At 50.7% G+C, this 16,963-nt stretch overlaps 1 protein-coding gene across 4 annotated transcripts in view; it reads left to right on the forward strand.

Moving 5' to 3' along the window:
• Positions 1-16,963, forward strand: part of LOC127491335 (zinc finger protein 19) — a 96,393-nt gene that overhangs the window by 71,927 nt on the left and 7,503 nt on the right. The window contains exons 2-5 of one of the 4 annotated variants that reach the window (XM_051847012.2): positions 6,620-6,930; positions 11,119-11,192; positions 14,124-14,250; positions 15,182-15,295. In XM_051847012.2, the coding sequence (XP_051702972.1) occupies positions 11,160-11,192; positions 14,124-14,250; positions 15,182-15,295 (274 nt within the window). In that variant the 5' untranslated portion in view covers positions 6,620-6,930; positions 11,119-11,159. Of the gene's footprint in view, positions 1-6,619; positions 6,931-9,819; positions 10,768-11,118; positions 11,193-14,123; positions 14,251-15,181; positions 15,296-16,963 lie in introns of those variants that run through there. The other 3 variants (XM_070062715.1, XM_070062716.1, XM_070062717.1) reach the window with 3 other exon arrangements.

Here is a 16,963-nt window from a genome sequence, read left to right on the forward strand (position 1 = left end):
ACCAACGGCAAAGAAAGACCTTTCTCTCTGTCTCTCTCTCACTGTCCACTCTGCTTGTAAAAAAAAAAAAAAAAAAGACAACAAGGGAAACTTTTCTGTGCTTGCATATTGGGATATTCTGAATTATTGTTAATAGTAATGTATTTGTGTTTAATCCTTTTTTTTTTGAGAGATACATGAAAGTATTGGTAGGGAAAATGGTATGATGTCGGAGATTTACTTTAAATAGTCCAGCAAAACAAACCAGCAATAACACAAACGTGTGTGTGTGTGTTTGTAGGAGCAGATGCAGTGCAAAGGGGATCATTGTTGAAGCTGATTATGATGGATTGGTACAGGGAGCTTTGCTATGCTACCTTATCTACTATGTGATTTTGTTTTAGTCTAAAAAATGTTTAAAAATTAAAGAAGAAAAAATGAAAGGAAAAAGATCTCCAGGCAACACTAAAATAATAAATATGTACACACATATATATTTGAAATATTGGTATATGCATATTTGTAAGGGTAAGTGGGACCCCAGGATTTTCTTTATTTCTCTCTCTCTCTCTTTTTTTTTAAGATTTATTTATTTGAAAGGCAGAGTTACAGAGAGACAGAGGTAGAGAGAGAGAGAGAGAGAAAGGTCTTCCATCTGCTGGTTCACTCCCCAGCTGGCTGCAGCGGCCGGAGCTGCACGGATCTGAAGCCAGGAACCAGGAGCTTCTTCTGGGTCTCCCAGGCAGGTGCAGGGGTCCCAGTACTTGAGCCATCTTCTACTGCTTTCCCAGCCATAGTAGAGAGCTGGATTGGAAGTGGAGTAGCTGGGACTCGAACCAGTGTCCATATGGGATGCTGACACTGCAGGCAGCAGCTTTATACTGTGCCATGGTGCCAGCCCAACCCAGGATTTTCATTTACGAAAGGTCAAAAGAACACAGCTAGCTGGGAACAAAATATGAAGGCTGATTATTATGTCTTCCAGAACATTCCACCAGGTGGTGCTCTTGTAGTCTTTTTTTTTTTTTTCCCCCCGCCAAACAGCGGTTTAGACCCGATTGGACTCTCATTCCATAAAGCTACCTCTGTGCCTTCCAAGACCCTGCTGTCTCCTGGTTGTGCATGTAGCTCTCTGATCTTGAGCCTGTGTCGCGAGTAAGCTCTTCTTTTTTCCTGTTTCCACCTGAAGTGTCATAGGGTTCTTTGCTTAACTCACAGGTGCCGTCAGTGATCTCAAACACTGTGGTGTGCAGTCACCCGAGGGACACACAGACAGGGACACACAGACAGCACAGAGGTGTAGACCCTGTCCCCTTTCAATGAGATGAGACCCCTGAACTGCCTGTTGGCTCTGTGTGATCACATCTGGTCGTAGGTATGGCTGTGTCCACTCCAGCCCTGTTGCCGCCCTGTGCTCTCCCCTGACCTCCAGATGCGTGTCTAGCTGGATGGGCTTACTGGCATCAACACCAAAAGCTCATTATTGCTTGTCCGCTTCTCCCCCTGAAACCCACAATCTATGCAGTCATCCAAGGAAAAACCTCGTGTAATTTTACACTTCATCCTCTGCCTTATGAAATACAGCTTTGATTCTTAAAATGGTTGACATTCACTGAATGCTAAGTAGAACAAGTGGTGCTTTGAGATGCTTCTGCAAACCCATAAAAGGCAAAGTGTAAGCACTTTGCAAACCTTTGTGGCTGTCTCAGCCAGGGCTCAGGTATCCAGTGACCCAGCACATCCACTCATGAGCATACCCAAGAGGAACTGAGAGCTTATTTCACCAGAGTGTGTGGGGGATCTTCATAGCACTGTTATTTATAATAACCTCAAAGTGAAAACGATCTAAATGTCCACCACAGTAGTTTCTTGAGGGTAAAAAGCTGGTTTATTCAAACAACAAAATGTTACGCAACAGTAAAAAGTTAACTATTGTTGTTTGCAATGGGTGAATTTCATAGAGAAATATTGAGTGGGAGAGACCAGCCATATACTTTATGGTTACATTTATTTGAAGTTTTCAAACAGGCAAAATTAATCTAAGGTGATGGAGATGAGAATAATAGGATACAAGAGAAATGGCTGGGGTGCTCTGAACATTCCATGTCTTGATTTTGGTAGAGTTACATCTGTATTCATGAAATTTAAGATTTGTGCACTTTCCTGTATTTAAGTTACACTGTGACCAAAAAAAAAAAAAACCAATTAATTTAAAAATGTATGTTTACCATAAGTCAGACACCAAAATAAGTGCTTTTCATATATTGTTTAATCCTCCCAACAGCATACATAGTGGGTGGCCATACAAACATTTCATAAGCGAGGAAACTGAAAGCAGAGATAATTTAAGTAACTTGTCCAAAATCAGAGTTAAGTGGAAGCTTGAGAAAATCACCTTGTCTTCACGTGTTTCTGTTTCTTGACTGTCAGCCAGAAGAATGCATTTCTAAGGTGGTGATGGCGTTGTGTGCGTACACGGGAGCCACACTCTTGTGGTTTGGCTTCTGGCTGTGCCGCATGTGAGCTGGGCATGATCTGGAGCATCCTATCTAATCCTTGTGTTCGGTTTTCTCATCTGTAACATGGGAGTAATGGTCCATCTTTTATGGTTCCATGACCTTAATTTCAGAACTCTCTCTCTCTTTTAAAGATTTATTTATTTATTTATAAGGCAGAGTTTCAGAGAGACAGAGGAGAGAGGGAGAGAGGGAGGGGGTAGGGAGAGAGGGAGGAGGTGGGGAGAGAGGGAGGGGATGGGGAGCGAAGGGGGGGATGGGGAGAGGGGGAGAAGGGGAGAGGGGGAGAGAGAGAGAGAGAGATATTAGTCTTGCATCCTCTGGTTCACTTCCCAAATGGCTGCCCAGAGATGGGCCTATCTGAAGCCAGGAGCCAGGAGCTTCTTCCAGGTCTCCCACATGGGTGCAGGAGCCCAAGGACTTGGGCCATTTTCGATTGCTTTCGCAGGCCAAAGCAGAGTGCTGGATTGGAAGTGGAGCAGCTGGGACTTGAACTGGTGCCCATATGAGATGCCGGCACTGCAGGAGGCAGCTTTACCCTCTATGCCACAGCGCAAGCCCCTCCCCTCTCTTACTGAAAAGGTTGAGGTCAGAGAACTTGGGTCCACAATGTGAGAACACAGAAAGGCATTTTGGAACCTGAAGCACCATCTAGGGGATTATTTCAGAAAGTCAGTTTGATATGGTGGAAAGTATCTAGGGTTTAGGATTGGAGATCAGGTTTAACACTCTTTAAAAAATTTGTTTTTATTGGGGCTGGCACTGTGGTGCAGTGGGTTAAGCTGCTGCCTGTGACACCGTGTCCCATATGAGCACCAGTTCAAGTCCTGGCTGCTCCACTTCTAATCCAGTTGCCTGGTAGTGTCCTAGGGAGGCAGCCAAGGATGGCCTAAGTACCTGGGCCCCTGCCCTACAAATAGGAGACCTTGGATGGAGTTCCTGGTTCCTGGCTTCTAACTAGTCCAGCCCTGGCTGTTGTAGCTATTTGGGGAATGACCCAGCAGATGGAAGAGATCTCTTTCTCTCTCTCTCTCTCTTCTTCTTCTCTAACTCTGCCTTTCAAATAAATAACTCTTTAAAAAAAACTGCATTTATCTGAGATGCAGAGACACAAGGAGGAAGATGAGGACACAAACACACCTCAAGAGCGAGCACATGAAGGCTCCTCAGACCATGAGCCTGGGCCAGGAGCCAGGAACTCAATCCAGGCCTGCTGCATGGGTAAGAGGAGCCCAGTTACTTGAGACATCATCACCAGCTCCCAGGATCTGCACTAGTAGGAAGCTGTATTCAGGAGCGAGCTGGGCATAGAACCCCAGTACCACAATGTGGGACACAGGCCAACCCCTGGAATAAAAGTACACCCCAGGTTTAAGTTAACTTGCTCTCTGTTATTTGCTGTGGCCTTAGTGAAACTCCCTGATTTTTGATTTTCTATTGTATGTGATTTACTCTAAATTGAGTGTCTACATTGTATCTCTGTTGTTTATATGAGTAATATATTTATTTATGTCTGACCATTCATCCCTGTTACAGATTATGAACCTAGTTATGGATGCTGCTCTAGAAACTGGGAATACAGTAATGGATAAAAACATTCTTCCTTGAGGCATTCGCATTCTGTACAAAGCCCGAGAGTTGTTTTTGATGCCTTGGTTTATGCCCCCTTTTGCCTGGACAAACGTTGCCACAGTCCCTGATGCCAGGCTGTGCTCCTCACCTGTGTGTCACCCTGGTGTAAAGACGGAGCTCCAGTTCCCTGCTGTGCCACGATCCTGACAGTAACCACAGAGGCTCTGACTTCCTCCTGGCCGGAGCTCACTTTCGTAGCCCTACAAAACCACAGACATCAGCACCCCAGAGCTGTCTCTGTGTCCAGGCATCAGATAGCTTTGTGCTCTTCTTTATAAATCATTTAGAAAGCGGCAAGGGCAACGTGGATTCCATGGTAGTGGCAAATCATGGTCTTAACAGTGCAGGGAATTAGGACACCTGGCGTGGTCGTACCTGACTGCCTCGTGTTACAGAAGAGAAACCACTGCACATGATACGCCTCCTTTATCCTGGTGTCACACTTAGTTCCAGGCAAAAGGTCCACACTGCGGGGACTCCCAGTTGGACCGAGGTCAGGCTAGGGGTGCCAGTAGCAAGGCAGCTTTAGCCTGGTATTGTTGGGGCTGAGCTCTAAGAAGGGCACGTGGGATTCTGCTGATCGCACTGTCTGCTTCATCTCAAAGTGGCTTTGTGCAGAGTGCCAAGAGATGTTAAGGCCCTCCGTAGCTGAGTTGAAGTAGTGGGGACAGAGACAAAAGCCAGGGTCTTGGTACAAAGGTGGGCAGGAAGCCTCCTCCATCACTGTGAGATTTCAGATATGCCTTATATTTCCAGGACTCAGTTTCCTCGATAGAAAGATGGAATGATCCTGATGTGAAGAAAGTGGAGTCTCCAAACATTTTGTTCTTTGTCAAGCAAAAGCCACTGAGGCAGAGTAAACCCTGGCAATTATGGAGCACTCTGCAAGCTAAGCCTGTGTGAGGAAAAGGAAGAAGGCGTGGCACTGTGGCACAGGAGTTAAAGCTCCAGCCTGTGGTGCCGCATCCCATGTGGGCGCCAGTTCAAGTCCTGGCTGCTCCACTTCTGATTCAGCTCTCTGCTGTGTCCTGGGAAAGCAGTAGAAGATGGCCCAAGTCCTTGGGCTCCTGCACCCACGTGGGAAACCCAGGAAGAGGCTCCTGGCTCCTGGCTTTGGATCAGATCAGCTCTGACCGTTGCAGTCATTTGGGGAGTGAACCAGCGGACTGGAAGACTTCTCTCTCTCTCTGGCTCTACCTCTCTCTGTAACTCTTTATTTATTTATTTATTTTTATTTTTGACAGGCAGAGTTAGGCAGTGAGAGAGAGACAGAGAGAAAGGTCTTCCTTCCGTTGGTTCACCCCACAAATGGCTGCTACGGCCAGCGCATAGCACCAATCCGAAGCCAGGAACCAGGTGCCTCCTCCTGGTCTCCCATGTGGGTGCAGGGCCCAAGCACTTGGGCCATCCTCCACTGCACTCCCTGGCCACAGCAGAGAGCTGGACTGGAAAGGGAGCAACCGGGACAGAACCAGCGCCCCAACCGGGACTAGAACCCAGGGTGCCAGCGCTGCAGGCGCAGGATTAGCCAATTGAGCTGCGGCGCCGGCCCATAACTCTGTCTTTCAAATAAATAAAATAATTCCTTAAAAAAAGGGGGGGGGGAGAATACGTGGAGATAGACTTCTAGAGAGGTGCCACCCAAAAGGCTGCGTAGATGCTAAGGGGGGGTCACACAGATGCGATCGAGTCTGTCTACAGGTGCAGTCCATTCCCATCAGAGAGTTTGTGAGAGGCACTGCCTGGATTCAGCTCTTCATCGTTGTGACTGGACCCCTTACAATACATTCCTCTTGGCTCTGGGACAAAGCTGAAATCTATTATTATTTCTGCTGCCTTCTTTCTTCCTCATTTTTTTTTAAAGATTTTATTGGGGCTGTCGCTGTGGCTCAGTGGGTTAAAGTCCTGGCCTGAAGCGCCGGCATCCCATATGGGCACTGGTTCGAATTCTGGCTGCTCCTCTTCCGATCCAGCTCTTTGCTATGGCCTGTGAAAGCAGTACAAGATGGCCCAAGTCCTTGGGCCCCTGCACCCACGTGGGAGACCCGGAACAATCTCCTGGCTCCTGGCTTTGGATCTACGCAGCTCCGGCCATTGCAGCCATCGGGGGAGTGAACCAGCGGATGGAAGACCTCTCTCTGTCTCTACCTCTCTCTGTAACTCTTTCAAATAAATAAAATAAAAATTAAAACATTTATTTACCTATTTGAGGGGTAGAGTTACAGAGAGAAAGGTTCTACATCTTCTGGTTCACTCCCCAGATGGTCGCAACGGCCGGATCTGAGCTGACCTGAAGCCTGGAGCTTCTTTCAGGTCTCCCACTCATGTGCAGGCGTCATCTTCCTCTGCTTTCCTAAGCACATTGGCCGGGAACTGGATCGGAAAAGGAGCAGCCGGGACCTATATGCGATGCCGGCGCCTCAGGCGGAAGTTTAACCTACTCCACAGCGGCGGCCCCTGAAACTCATTCTTTACCCTACAATTGTCACTAGGTCCATGGACAAGGAAATAACAACCCGATCCAGTGGACAGAGACAACTGGAGTGCAGTCGAAAAAGAGACACACAAAGCGCTGGAACTCATCCAGGTAGGCCTTTTGCTTCCTCTGCTCCGTCCGAAGGCTGAACAGCAGGGCCACCAAAGGCGCCGCGGACAGAAAGCAATGTCCTACGAAATGCCTGCGGAGAAAATTAGATGGCCCTAGAAAGACCTCCTGCATCGCCGAGGAAAGCAAGCGGCCGCGCCAGCGCGTGGCGCCCAGCGGTGACGCACTTCCGGAGCGTCGCGCCGCTCGCCGCTGCAGGTGAGTGTGGCGTCGGCGGCTTCGGTTCGTGCAGCAAAGGTTTGCGTCTCGCACCGCAGGAAGAGGCTGCTGTTCTGTTCTCCTGGGTCGAGCCGGGGAGCGAGCCTGGCGACGGGCTCGAGGATCTGGGGAACCCGCACTCCCTGGGATTCCTTCGCTTCCCTGCTGCGACCCTTTTCGGAATGGGGACTGTGGGCGTGGGTGCAGGTGCTGGGTGTGGCTCGGCGATGCGTGCCTCGCGAGTGCGCCTGAGTTTCAGCGATACAACTGAGACACGCATGAACTTGCGGCTCCATGGGAAAGTCAGAATTAACCAAATCCGATCTGTCCCTGTCCCCCCTGCACCCCGAAATATCTCCGCTGTGGCAGAAGACCGACGTTGATAACGTGCACAAGGCCAGGCGTGGCCTGGTGTCCTGCGCCTCCCCCTAACCCTTGGGTCCACTGCAGTCCCTTTGGCCTTTTACAGTGGCCTCGGTGATACCCCAGTGAGTGCCGGAAGCGGCAGGCAGTACCAAACATTATACATACTGTTTTTCCTATACATATATACCTTCGATTAATTTACACACTTATGAATCAGGCTGAGTAAGATTAATAATAGGAACTAATAATAAAATGAAACAATATAACATACCAAAAGTTATTTAAAATTCATAAATTATTTCTGAAATATGTTGTATACAGCTAACGAACTGAGAAAAGCAAAACTTTGGATCAGTGAGGACTGCTGTTCTTCTAGAATGTGATTTCTTTCTTTCTTTCTTTTTTTTTTTTTTTTTTTTTTTTGACAGGCAGAGTTAGGCAGTGAGAGAGAGAGAGAAAGGTCTTCCTTCCATTGGCCCCCTCAAATGGCCTCTACAGCTGGTGTGCTGCGCCGATCTGAAGCCAGGAGCCAGGTGCTTCCTCCTGGTCTCCCATGGGGTGCAGGGCCCAAGCACTTGGGCCATCCTCCACTGCACTCCCGGGCCACAGCAGAGAGCTGGCCTGGAAGAGGGGCAACCGGGACAGAACTGGTGCCCTGACCGGGACTAGAACCCAGTGTGCCAGCGCCGCAAGGTGGAGGATTAGCCTAGTGAGCCGCGGTGCCGGCCTACAATGTGGTTTCTTGGGTAAAGATGCCCACTTTTTAGCCTCTTTAGTTCTTCTAAGGTTTTCCTTGATGAGGGTAGTTCCCCCGTTGGTTTGGAACGATTATGCCTCTGCAGGGTTTTTAGATCACCACCTACCTGTTTCCAGAGAGAGAGAAGGAGAGGCAGAGAGAGATCTTCCATCTGCTGGTACATTGCCCAATTGGCTGCAATAGCTGGGGCTGTGTTAGGCCAAAGCCAGAAGCCAGGAGCTTCTTCCAGGTCTCCTTTGTGGGTGACAGGGACCCAAGCACTTGGACCGTCCTCCACTGCTTTCCCAGGCGCATTAGCAAGGAGCTGGATTGGAAGTGGAGCAATCAGGTCTCCAACAGCTGCCCACATGGGATGCTGGCATCACAGGTAGCAGCTTAATTTAATGCCACAAGGTCAGCCCCAGAAGTAGTTTTGTAAAAATATCGATTTATTCGAAAGGCAGAGCAACAAAGGAAAGAAAGATGGAGAGAGAGAAGGAAATGGGGAGGGAGGTACAGGAGAGACAGATATAGGTATCATGGAATCAAGTCTGCACATGTTCAGTACAGGTGCAAGGAGAGACCACACACACAGAGAACCTTGCCCCATGTGGTTCACTCCCCAGGTGACTGCAACAGCCAGGAAAGGGCCAGGCTGTAGCCAGGAGCACAGAACTCTATCTGGGTCTTTCATGTGGGTAGCAGAAACCCAAGTACCTGAGCCATCGTTTGCTGCCTTCACAGGAAATACATTCTAAGGAAGCTGGTAGTGGAGTAGCTGGGACTTAAAACACTTTGAGGGGGCCGGCGCCGCGGCTCGCTAGGCTAATCCTCTGCCTTGTGGCGCTGGCACACCAGGTTCTAGTCCCGGTCGGGGGGCGCTGGATTCTGTTCCGGTTGCCCCTCTTCCAGGCCAGCTCTCTGCTATGGCCCGGGAGTGCAGTGGAGGATGGCCCAAGTGCTTGGGCCCTGCACCCCATGGGAGACCAGGAGAAGCACCTGGCTCCTGGCTTCAGATCAGCGCGGTACACCGGCCACAGCGCGCTGGCCGAGGCGGCCATTGGAGGGTGAACCAACGGCAAAGGAAGACCTTTCTCTCTGTCTCTCTCTCTCACTGTCCACTCTGCCTGTCAACAACAACAACAACAAAAACACTTTGAGGGGGCAGTGCTGTGGCGTAGTGGGTAAAGCCACCGCCTGCAGCACCAGCATCCTATATGGGCACCAGTTCAGGTCCCAGCTGCTCCACTTCTGATCCAGCTCTCTGCTATAGCTCGGGAAAGCAGTAGAAGATGGCCCAAGTCCTTGGGCCCTGCACCCGCGTGTGAGACCCGGAAGAACCTCCTGGCTCCTGGCTTCGGATCAGTGCAGCTCCAGCCGTTGCGGCCATCTGGAGAGTGAACCTCTCTTTCTCCCTCTCCTTCTCCCTGTGTAACTTTGACTTTCAACAACAACGAAACACTCTGATACGGACTTCACTGCTGTGCCAGATACCTGCTCCTTAATTTGATAGTTTCTTTCTTTCTTTTTTTTTTAAATTAGGGGTAGTTTTTCCACAGTAAAGGGATTTTTTTTATAGGTTTATTTATTTATTTGAAAGAGTTACACAGAGAGAAAAGGAGAGGCAGAGAGAGAGAGGTCTTCTATCTGCTGGTTCACTCCCCAGCTGGCTGCAACAGCCAGAGCTGCACTGATCTGAAGCCAGGAGCCAGGAGCTTCTTCCAGGTCTCCCACATGGGTGCAGGGGCCCGAGTGCTTGGGCCATCTTCTACTGCTTTCACAAGCCATAGCAGAGAGCTGGATCGGAACTTGAGTAGTCGAGACTTGGACCAGCGACCATATGGGATGCTGGCACTACAGGCAGCGGCTTTACCCACTGTGGCACAGTGCTGGCCCCTGATAGTTTCTTCATCTCTTAATTTTGGTCTACTCATCTGTTTAGAGACAGCAGGAAAAAAAACTCACACAAAGGGTTGTTCTGAGACTTAAATGAGATTCACCTGAAGTGTTTAGCATACTGCTGAGCATAACAGGCTCTGAGTAACAAACAGTAAGTTATTAGATTTGTGGATTAGTTTGGGGGAAAGTCGACATTATAAAATATTACTGATTTTTTTCCATCTAGGGACTTATCTTTTACTGATATTTTTCATAGTATTTTACAGTTTTTCTATAAGTTTAGTATCTTTCTTGTTGAGTTTATTCATCTGCGTTTGTGCGTGAGTGTGTGTGTGTGTTAAGTGTGAGAAAGCAAAGTTATCAAGTTCCCACGCCTTATGCCTCTTATCTGTGTGCCTCTATGGCACCAGTGTCATGGCAACCAGCAGGCCCACCTGCTTGGCTAGCTGCCCACACGGCTGTTGTGTGACTGCCTGGCTCTGGGCCATTGTCTGTAAGCCCATATAAGCAGCGCGGGGGCGGGGGGCCATGGTGAGTCGCGGCTGCCTGTGGCTGGATGTGAACATGCAGACACGACTATGTGTGTGTGGGTGACTGTATGCGGCTGTGTGTGGATGTATGCAGGTGTCTCTGTGTGTGTCTACCTGCTGCCACGGACACAAAGGCGGACATCTCCCGTGGCCCCAGTGCCGTTGGGGGCAGTGGCTGTTCCTTGTGCATTTCTCACTGCCACTGTGCGTAAAGGAAATGAAAACCCACAAGCAGCTCCAGGGTGTTGTCTGACCTGCTAGAGTCTGAATCTGCTTGTCCTGGGCCCTAAGCTGCAGGTGTGTAGGGTATGTGCACGTTCTGTTGTTGCTCTTTTTTGTGTACTTTTTTTTTTTTTTTGCCTTATATACTTTTTATTTGGGAAACAAAATGTTCCCTTGTGACTGTGAATACAAGTCTAGCAGCCTAAGATAACTGCTTAACTTTCCAAGTCTCATGGCCTCATCTTGGTGAGGACAACAGTGTTAAACATCTCCTGGCGTTTGAATGAGTGCAAAGTGCTGAGCTCCAAGGCTAGCCCTTGCGAGCCACCAGGGACTGCTAGCTGTTCTTACCAGCAGCTGATACAGGTTTGCAAGTTGGAAGGAAAGACCTTGGCTGGGCAGGACTCACTTGGTTCTCTTTGCTTCTTCTTTCAGCCCCTGCTCCTCCTTGAGAGGGAGCCCAGGTGACAGCAGCCATGCTCCTGAAAGCCCAGCTGTGGATCCCTCAGGTCAGCCTTAGGGAGATCTGATTTGAAAGAAAGGGAGTGTGTGTGTGTGTGTGCGGCGCGTGCACTGGGCTGTATTGAGGACTCTTCTAGTGAGCCCCGAGGCAAGACTCCCAGTGGGACAGAATACTGGGGAGGGAGAGCTGAGGGCTGAGCAGCCAGACTGCAGGGCCCAGGGAGCGATGGATAGAGCTTACTAATGAGAGTGACCTGGGAAGCAGAAGTCCAGCCTCTTGGCTTCTTGGCCTCTGAGAAGCTCTTGAGGGCTGGAGAGTCCCCAGGTCAAGCAGCTTCCTCAACAGCAGGATCTGTGAGAATGGGGGGCTCAGCCTGGTGATGTGTGAACCCAGTGTAGGGTGGGGTGGTTGGGATCAGCAAGGCCACAAGGTTCTTAGGAAGTGCAGCAGAGGGACAGCAGGAAAAAGACGAGGAAAAGGGAACTTGCACCATTTTCCTCCCCAAAGAAGTTGGAAGTTGAGGTCTCAGGATCACTGAGGGGAAACTGGTCCAGAAAGGGCACATAAATGCCTCTCTGAGAGTCAGCGCCTCTGGTTGATGGATGCAGTAGGACACTTGGCACCGGTGGCAATTTCCGGTTGGGTGTCCCGTCAGCCCTCAGTGGTATTGCAGCCTTAAGCCAGTCGCTTAACTCTGTGCCTCAGCTGACTGCCTCTGTCAGATGGCAACAACACCGCTTGTTTCCAGGTTAGGAAAAAACATGTTGCCAAGTGTGTTTCCCTTCTGCAGACTAGTGGGCTGCTTAGTGCTGCCTGGGGGGTCTCTGTCTCCTGAGAGCGTCTCTATCTTGCAACTCAGCAGCTGTGATCTCATCTCCACTAGCAGTTACAGATCTGTGCTCCCTCCCCTTCCTGTCACCCTGCCTGGTAGCCTGGTCTCAACACACTGCTGACATGTTTGTGTCTTCCCTGCACCTTCTGCAGTTCTCCCTGCATTTCCTCCCTGGTGCTGGTGTGGTCACGTCACTGTCATGGTCACTGTTAGACTTCTGAGCCACTTGCTCCTTTTCATTCCTTCTTGTCACTTTGTCCATTCCATAGGAGTCCTGTTTCCTTCTCTGTAAGACTCTCCTTCTGATTCTGCCATCCCTCTTTGGACTCTGTCACGGAGCCTCTTGGCTATTTCCTGTGTCTATTCTTGTTGCTGCCTCTAGAGCTCTGGCTCAGGGTCTCGGATTTCAGTTTGCTGTTGTGTGACGATCTGTCCAGGTTGAGGGAGGGTTGGCATTTTGTAAAGATCAGTCTGGGTGCTGGACAGAAAGTAGACGTGGAGGATGAGCTTGGAGCACTGCTGCAGTGGGAAGCAGCAATGGTGAGTAGCAGTCAGACTCAGGAAATGTTTAGGAGATAAAGGAGGCAGGGCTTGACTACAGCTTCTTTGTCAGTACTGAGCAATGACAAGGCGGGAGCCAAGAGTGACATTCAGATTTCTAGCTGGGACCGCACGGAAAGTGCTGCTGCTGACTGAGACAGGAGGACAAGCAGTAGCCACCCTCATGCCTGGGCACCAGCACTCGCTCCTCCTTGTCCTGAGCAGTTCTTGTGCACCAGGGGAAGGAGCCAGTTTAGGGAGTGAGGTGTGCTCAGTGTTGGTTTGTGGCTCGGATGCATCAGATGCATCACTGGGAGGTCACCAGGCAGTGCTGTGACAGGAGGCCCTGGAGCGAGGGGAAGGGAGGATTACCACAGCAGGGGGGGCACCAGGAGGTGAGAGGGACCAGGCCTTGGTGCTGCCCGGGAAGGCAGAGCTGTGGCCCGTGGGCAGCTTTGCTTAGTAGTGGCCAGATGATCTGGGAGGGGACAAGAAAGCCAGAAGGGCTTCTGTCTCCGTCCATCTTCTGTCGCCAGAGCAGGACGCCGAGATTGGGTGATTCCTGAAGAAGAGGGGTTTATTTCAGCTCACGGTCCTGGAGGCTGAGAGGCCCAGGGTCTGGCAGATGTGAGTGGTGAGAGCCTCGTGCTGCTTCCTCTTTCGGAGGAAAGAAGCGGGCGGGCAGTGACTCGTGTGACGCAGAGAGAACGTGAGGGGTGGCCTTGCCTTTTACTCCTGCGGTGACAACTCCAGTACCACGCACGTGAGCAAGGCATTCATCCGTTCATAAGGGATCTGTCTGCATGACCCAGACGCTTCCTGCTGGGCCCCGCCTCCCGACCCTGCTGCACTGGGAACCAAGCCCCGGCATGCGTTTTCATAGGGACAGAAGTGTCCAGGCCTCGGCAGCTGCCTAGCAGTCATTAGGATCAGGAACGCTTTTCCCGTGGAGAACTCCTGGACTTGGGGAGGCTTTCAGGGCCGCGCTGTGTCCCCTCTGCTGGAGGTGCTCAGTCGGGGGAGGGAGATACGGCAAGGTTCACACCTCGGATGAAGGACACTGGAAACAGGGTCATTTCAACCAGCTGTGGCCATGTTCCCCAGGAGTGGGGGTGAGGCCTGGGGTAGAACAGGGAGCTGTGGGAACACAGCAGGTCGTGGTGTAAGTGCAGGGAGCACGAGAGATGGGCGCACCCACACTAGGCCAGTGATGTGGGGACAGGCAGCAGGCCCGTCCGGAAATGTCACCATTGGAAGGGCCTTTGAGGCCGATCGTCTGCTTGTGGAGAGTGAAAGACTGGAAGGGCCTGTGCAACCGGAGGAGGGTTGCTTCAGGAAGGGTCTTCACACAGACTTTTTCTGTTCCAGATTGTTGTAAACGTGAGGCGGTGTTTGGTGGTAGTAAATCAGTGTGCACGTCACAGCTGCTGCAAGTGTGAGAGGAGTGTCTGGCGTTGTGATTGTAGGTGTAGTTGTTCACTAGCACTCTGGGCTGTAGTCTTTCACCCTTCTTCATTTCCCAGCCCCCATTCTGCTCCCTCTCTCCCACACTTTGGCCCAGAGCCAGAGGACTGGCTCGGGGGCAGCAGGAACCTGTCATTGTAGGAGCTGGTGACCTTCGAGGACGTGGCCGTGTACTTCAGCCAGACAGAGTGGGCTGACCTTTCTCCAGCTCAGAGGGCGCTGTACCGGGAGGTGATGCTGACGAATTACAGGAATTTGACTTCCTTGGGTAAGGCCACTTGCCTTTGGAGCTCAGATCCATAGGACAAAGGTAGGGGTGGAATGGGGGCATGGATCTAATAACTTTCCACATTTTTCAAGGGAAAAAAATTCTTGGTCCCTCATCCCCAGAGGATTTCAATAAGGGAGAGAAGGGAGGGAGAGGCCCAAGGTTAGTTTGAAACTAATGTGGTTTCTTCTGCATTCTGGTGAAAGTACTTCGCACCCTAAGGGGTTCTGTGCAGGACCCAGTGCGGGAGAAGCATCCCCAGCTGCAGTTCTTGGCTTCCTTCAGCCCTTTCAGTGGTCTAAGGAAGACTTCCTCAGTGCGTCCCTTGACCTGTGTGTGTCTTACAAGGTGATGCTTGCAAGCTCTCTGAATGACATTTTAGGGAGAGGTCGAAAGTTCTCTGTTTCTTTTTCTTTCTTTTTTTTTTTTATTTGACAGGTAGAGTTATAGACAGAGAGAGAGAGAGACAGAGAGAAAGGTCTTCCTTCCATTGGTTCACTCCCCAAATATCTGCTACGGCTGGTGCTGTGCTGATCTGAAGCCAGGAGCCAGGTGTTTCTTCCTGGTCTCCCATGCAGGTGCAGGGGCCCAAGCACTTGGGCCATCCTCCACTGCCCTCCCAGGCCACAGCAGAGAGCTGGACTGGAAGAGGAGCAACCAGGACTAGAACCTGGCGTCCATATGGGATGCCAGTGCCGCAGGCAGAGGACTAACCAAGTGAGCCACGTGCCGGCCTTGAAGGTTCTGTTTCTTTTGGATCAAAATCTGCTTGGGCCTTGCCATGCTGCAGCCTATGTCTATGGGCTTTGTCCTTACTGAGCCACTCTGGCATTTCCTCCTCTTGATGCTGCGGACATGAGGCCTTAGGGGGCCTTAGGGACACTAATGTGAGACTCCTCCCCAGGAGCTCCATGTTTCCCTCCCTTTTCAGGGTACCCAGTTTGCAAACTTTCCCTGATCTCGCTTCTGGAAAGAGGGGAGTTGCCGAGGGACCTGGAGGCAAAGGATGACGCCCCTGCAGGGAGGACAAGAGACAGCCTCAAAGGTAAGGGAGCAGGTGTAGGGCTGGCTACTGCAGCCCCTCATCAGGTCAGCGGTTTCTGAGCAATTGCTGTGTGCAAGAATTAGTTTAAGAAGCTCGGGGCCAGTGCCGCGGCTCACTAGGCTAATCCTCCACCTTGCAGCGCCTGTACACCGGGTTCTAGTCCCGGTCGGGGCGCCGGATTCTGTCCCGGTTGCCCCTCTTCCAGGCCAGCTCTCTGCTGTGGCCAGGGAGTGCAGTGGAGGATGGCCCAGGTGCTTGGGCCCTGCACCCCATGGGAGACAAGGAAGAAGCACCTGGCTCTTGCCTTTGGATCAGCGCGGTATGCCGGCCACAGCGCGCCGGTCGCAGCGGCCATTGGAGGGTGAACCAATGGCAAAAGGAAGACCTTTGTCTCTGTCTCTCTCTCTCTCACTGTCCACTCTGCCTGTAAAAAAAAAAAAAAAAAAAAAAAAAAAAAAAAAAAAAATAGAAGAAGAAGAAGAAGCTCGGGAGGATACTGGTTGTAGAGATAGACATGAAGAGCTAAGAAGTAGAGGATGTGTTCATTGCTGTTGTTGATGTACTGTATGAGCAGTAGGCTGGGGGAGCACAGTGCAAGGATAAGGTAATTCCAGTTTAGAAGATCAGGCACGATCACGGCCATTTCTTCTTAGCCCCACAGATGAGCATGTCTTAGAGTGGTGGACACTGTGTCAGCCGGTGAAGTAGCTGCTTGGGACGCTTGCATCCCAGATTGGCGCACCAGTTTGAGTACTAGCTGCTGTGTTTTTCCCATCCACCTTTCTGCTAATGTGCCTGGGAGGCAGTGAGTGATGGCTCAAGTACCTGGGTTCCTGCCACCCTTGTGGAAACCCAGGATGGAGTTCCTGGCTCCTGGCTTTGGCCTGGCCCTGCCCTGGCTGTTGTGGGCATTTGGGGAGTGAACCAGTGGATGGAAGGTCTCTCTCTCCCTTTCTCTGCCTTTCAAATAAATAAATCTTAAAAAAAAGAGAGACTATTTTGCAGGATGGAGTGGGAAGAAAGATGGCCTGGCTCAAGGAAGGGAACATAAGACCTAATATAACTTCTGAGATAATATACTACGAGACAGAGGACTAGTACTCACCAGTAAAGACAAATAATCCGGTTAGAAAATGTGCAAAAGGAATGAACAGATGTTTCAGCAGAGAGGAAATACAGATGGCAAATTGATGTGTAAAAAGATGTTCAAGCCGGCGCCGTGGCTCAATAGGCTAATCCTCCACCTTGCGGCGCCGGCACACCGGGTTCTAGTCCCGGTTGGGGCGCCGGATTCTGTCCCGGTTGCCCCTCTTCCAGGCCAGCTCTCTGCTATGGCCAGGGAGTGCAGTGGAGGATGGCCCAGGTGCTTGGGCCCTGCACCCCATGGGAGACCAGGAAAAAAGCACCTGGCTCCTGGCTCCTGCCAGGATCAGCGCGGTGCGCCGGCTGCAGCGGCGGCCATTGGAGGGTGAACCAGCGGCAAAGGAAGACCTTTCTCTCTGTCTCTCTCTCTCACTGTCCACTCTGCCTGTCAAAAAAAAAAAAAAAAAAAAAAAAGATGTTCAACTCCTATAGCCATCAGGAAATGCAATTTGAAACCACAGTGACACTACACACCTATCCTATGTATCACATATATAATTATGAAGAGCTTTATGATTTAGTGTG

Source organism: Oryctolagus cuniculus, chromosome 18 (genome assembly GCF_964237555.1).
Source record: "Oryctolagus cuniculus chromosome 18, mOryCun1.1, whole genome shotgun sequence".
Taxonomy (NCBI): Eukaryota; Metazoa; Chordata; class Mammalia; order Lagomorpha; family Leporidae; genus Oryctolagus; species Oryctolagus cuniculus.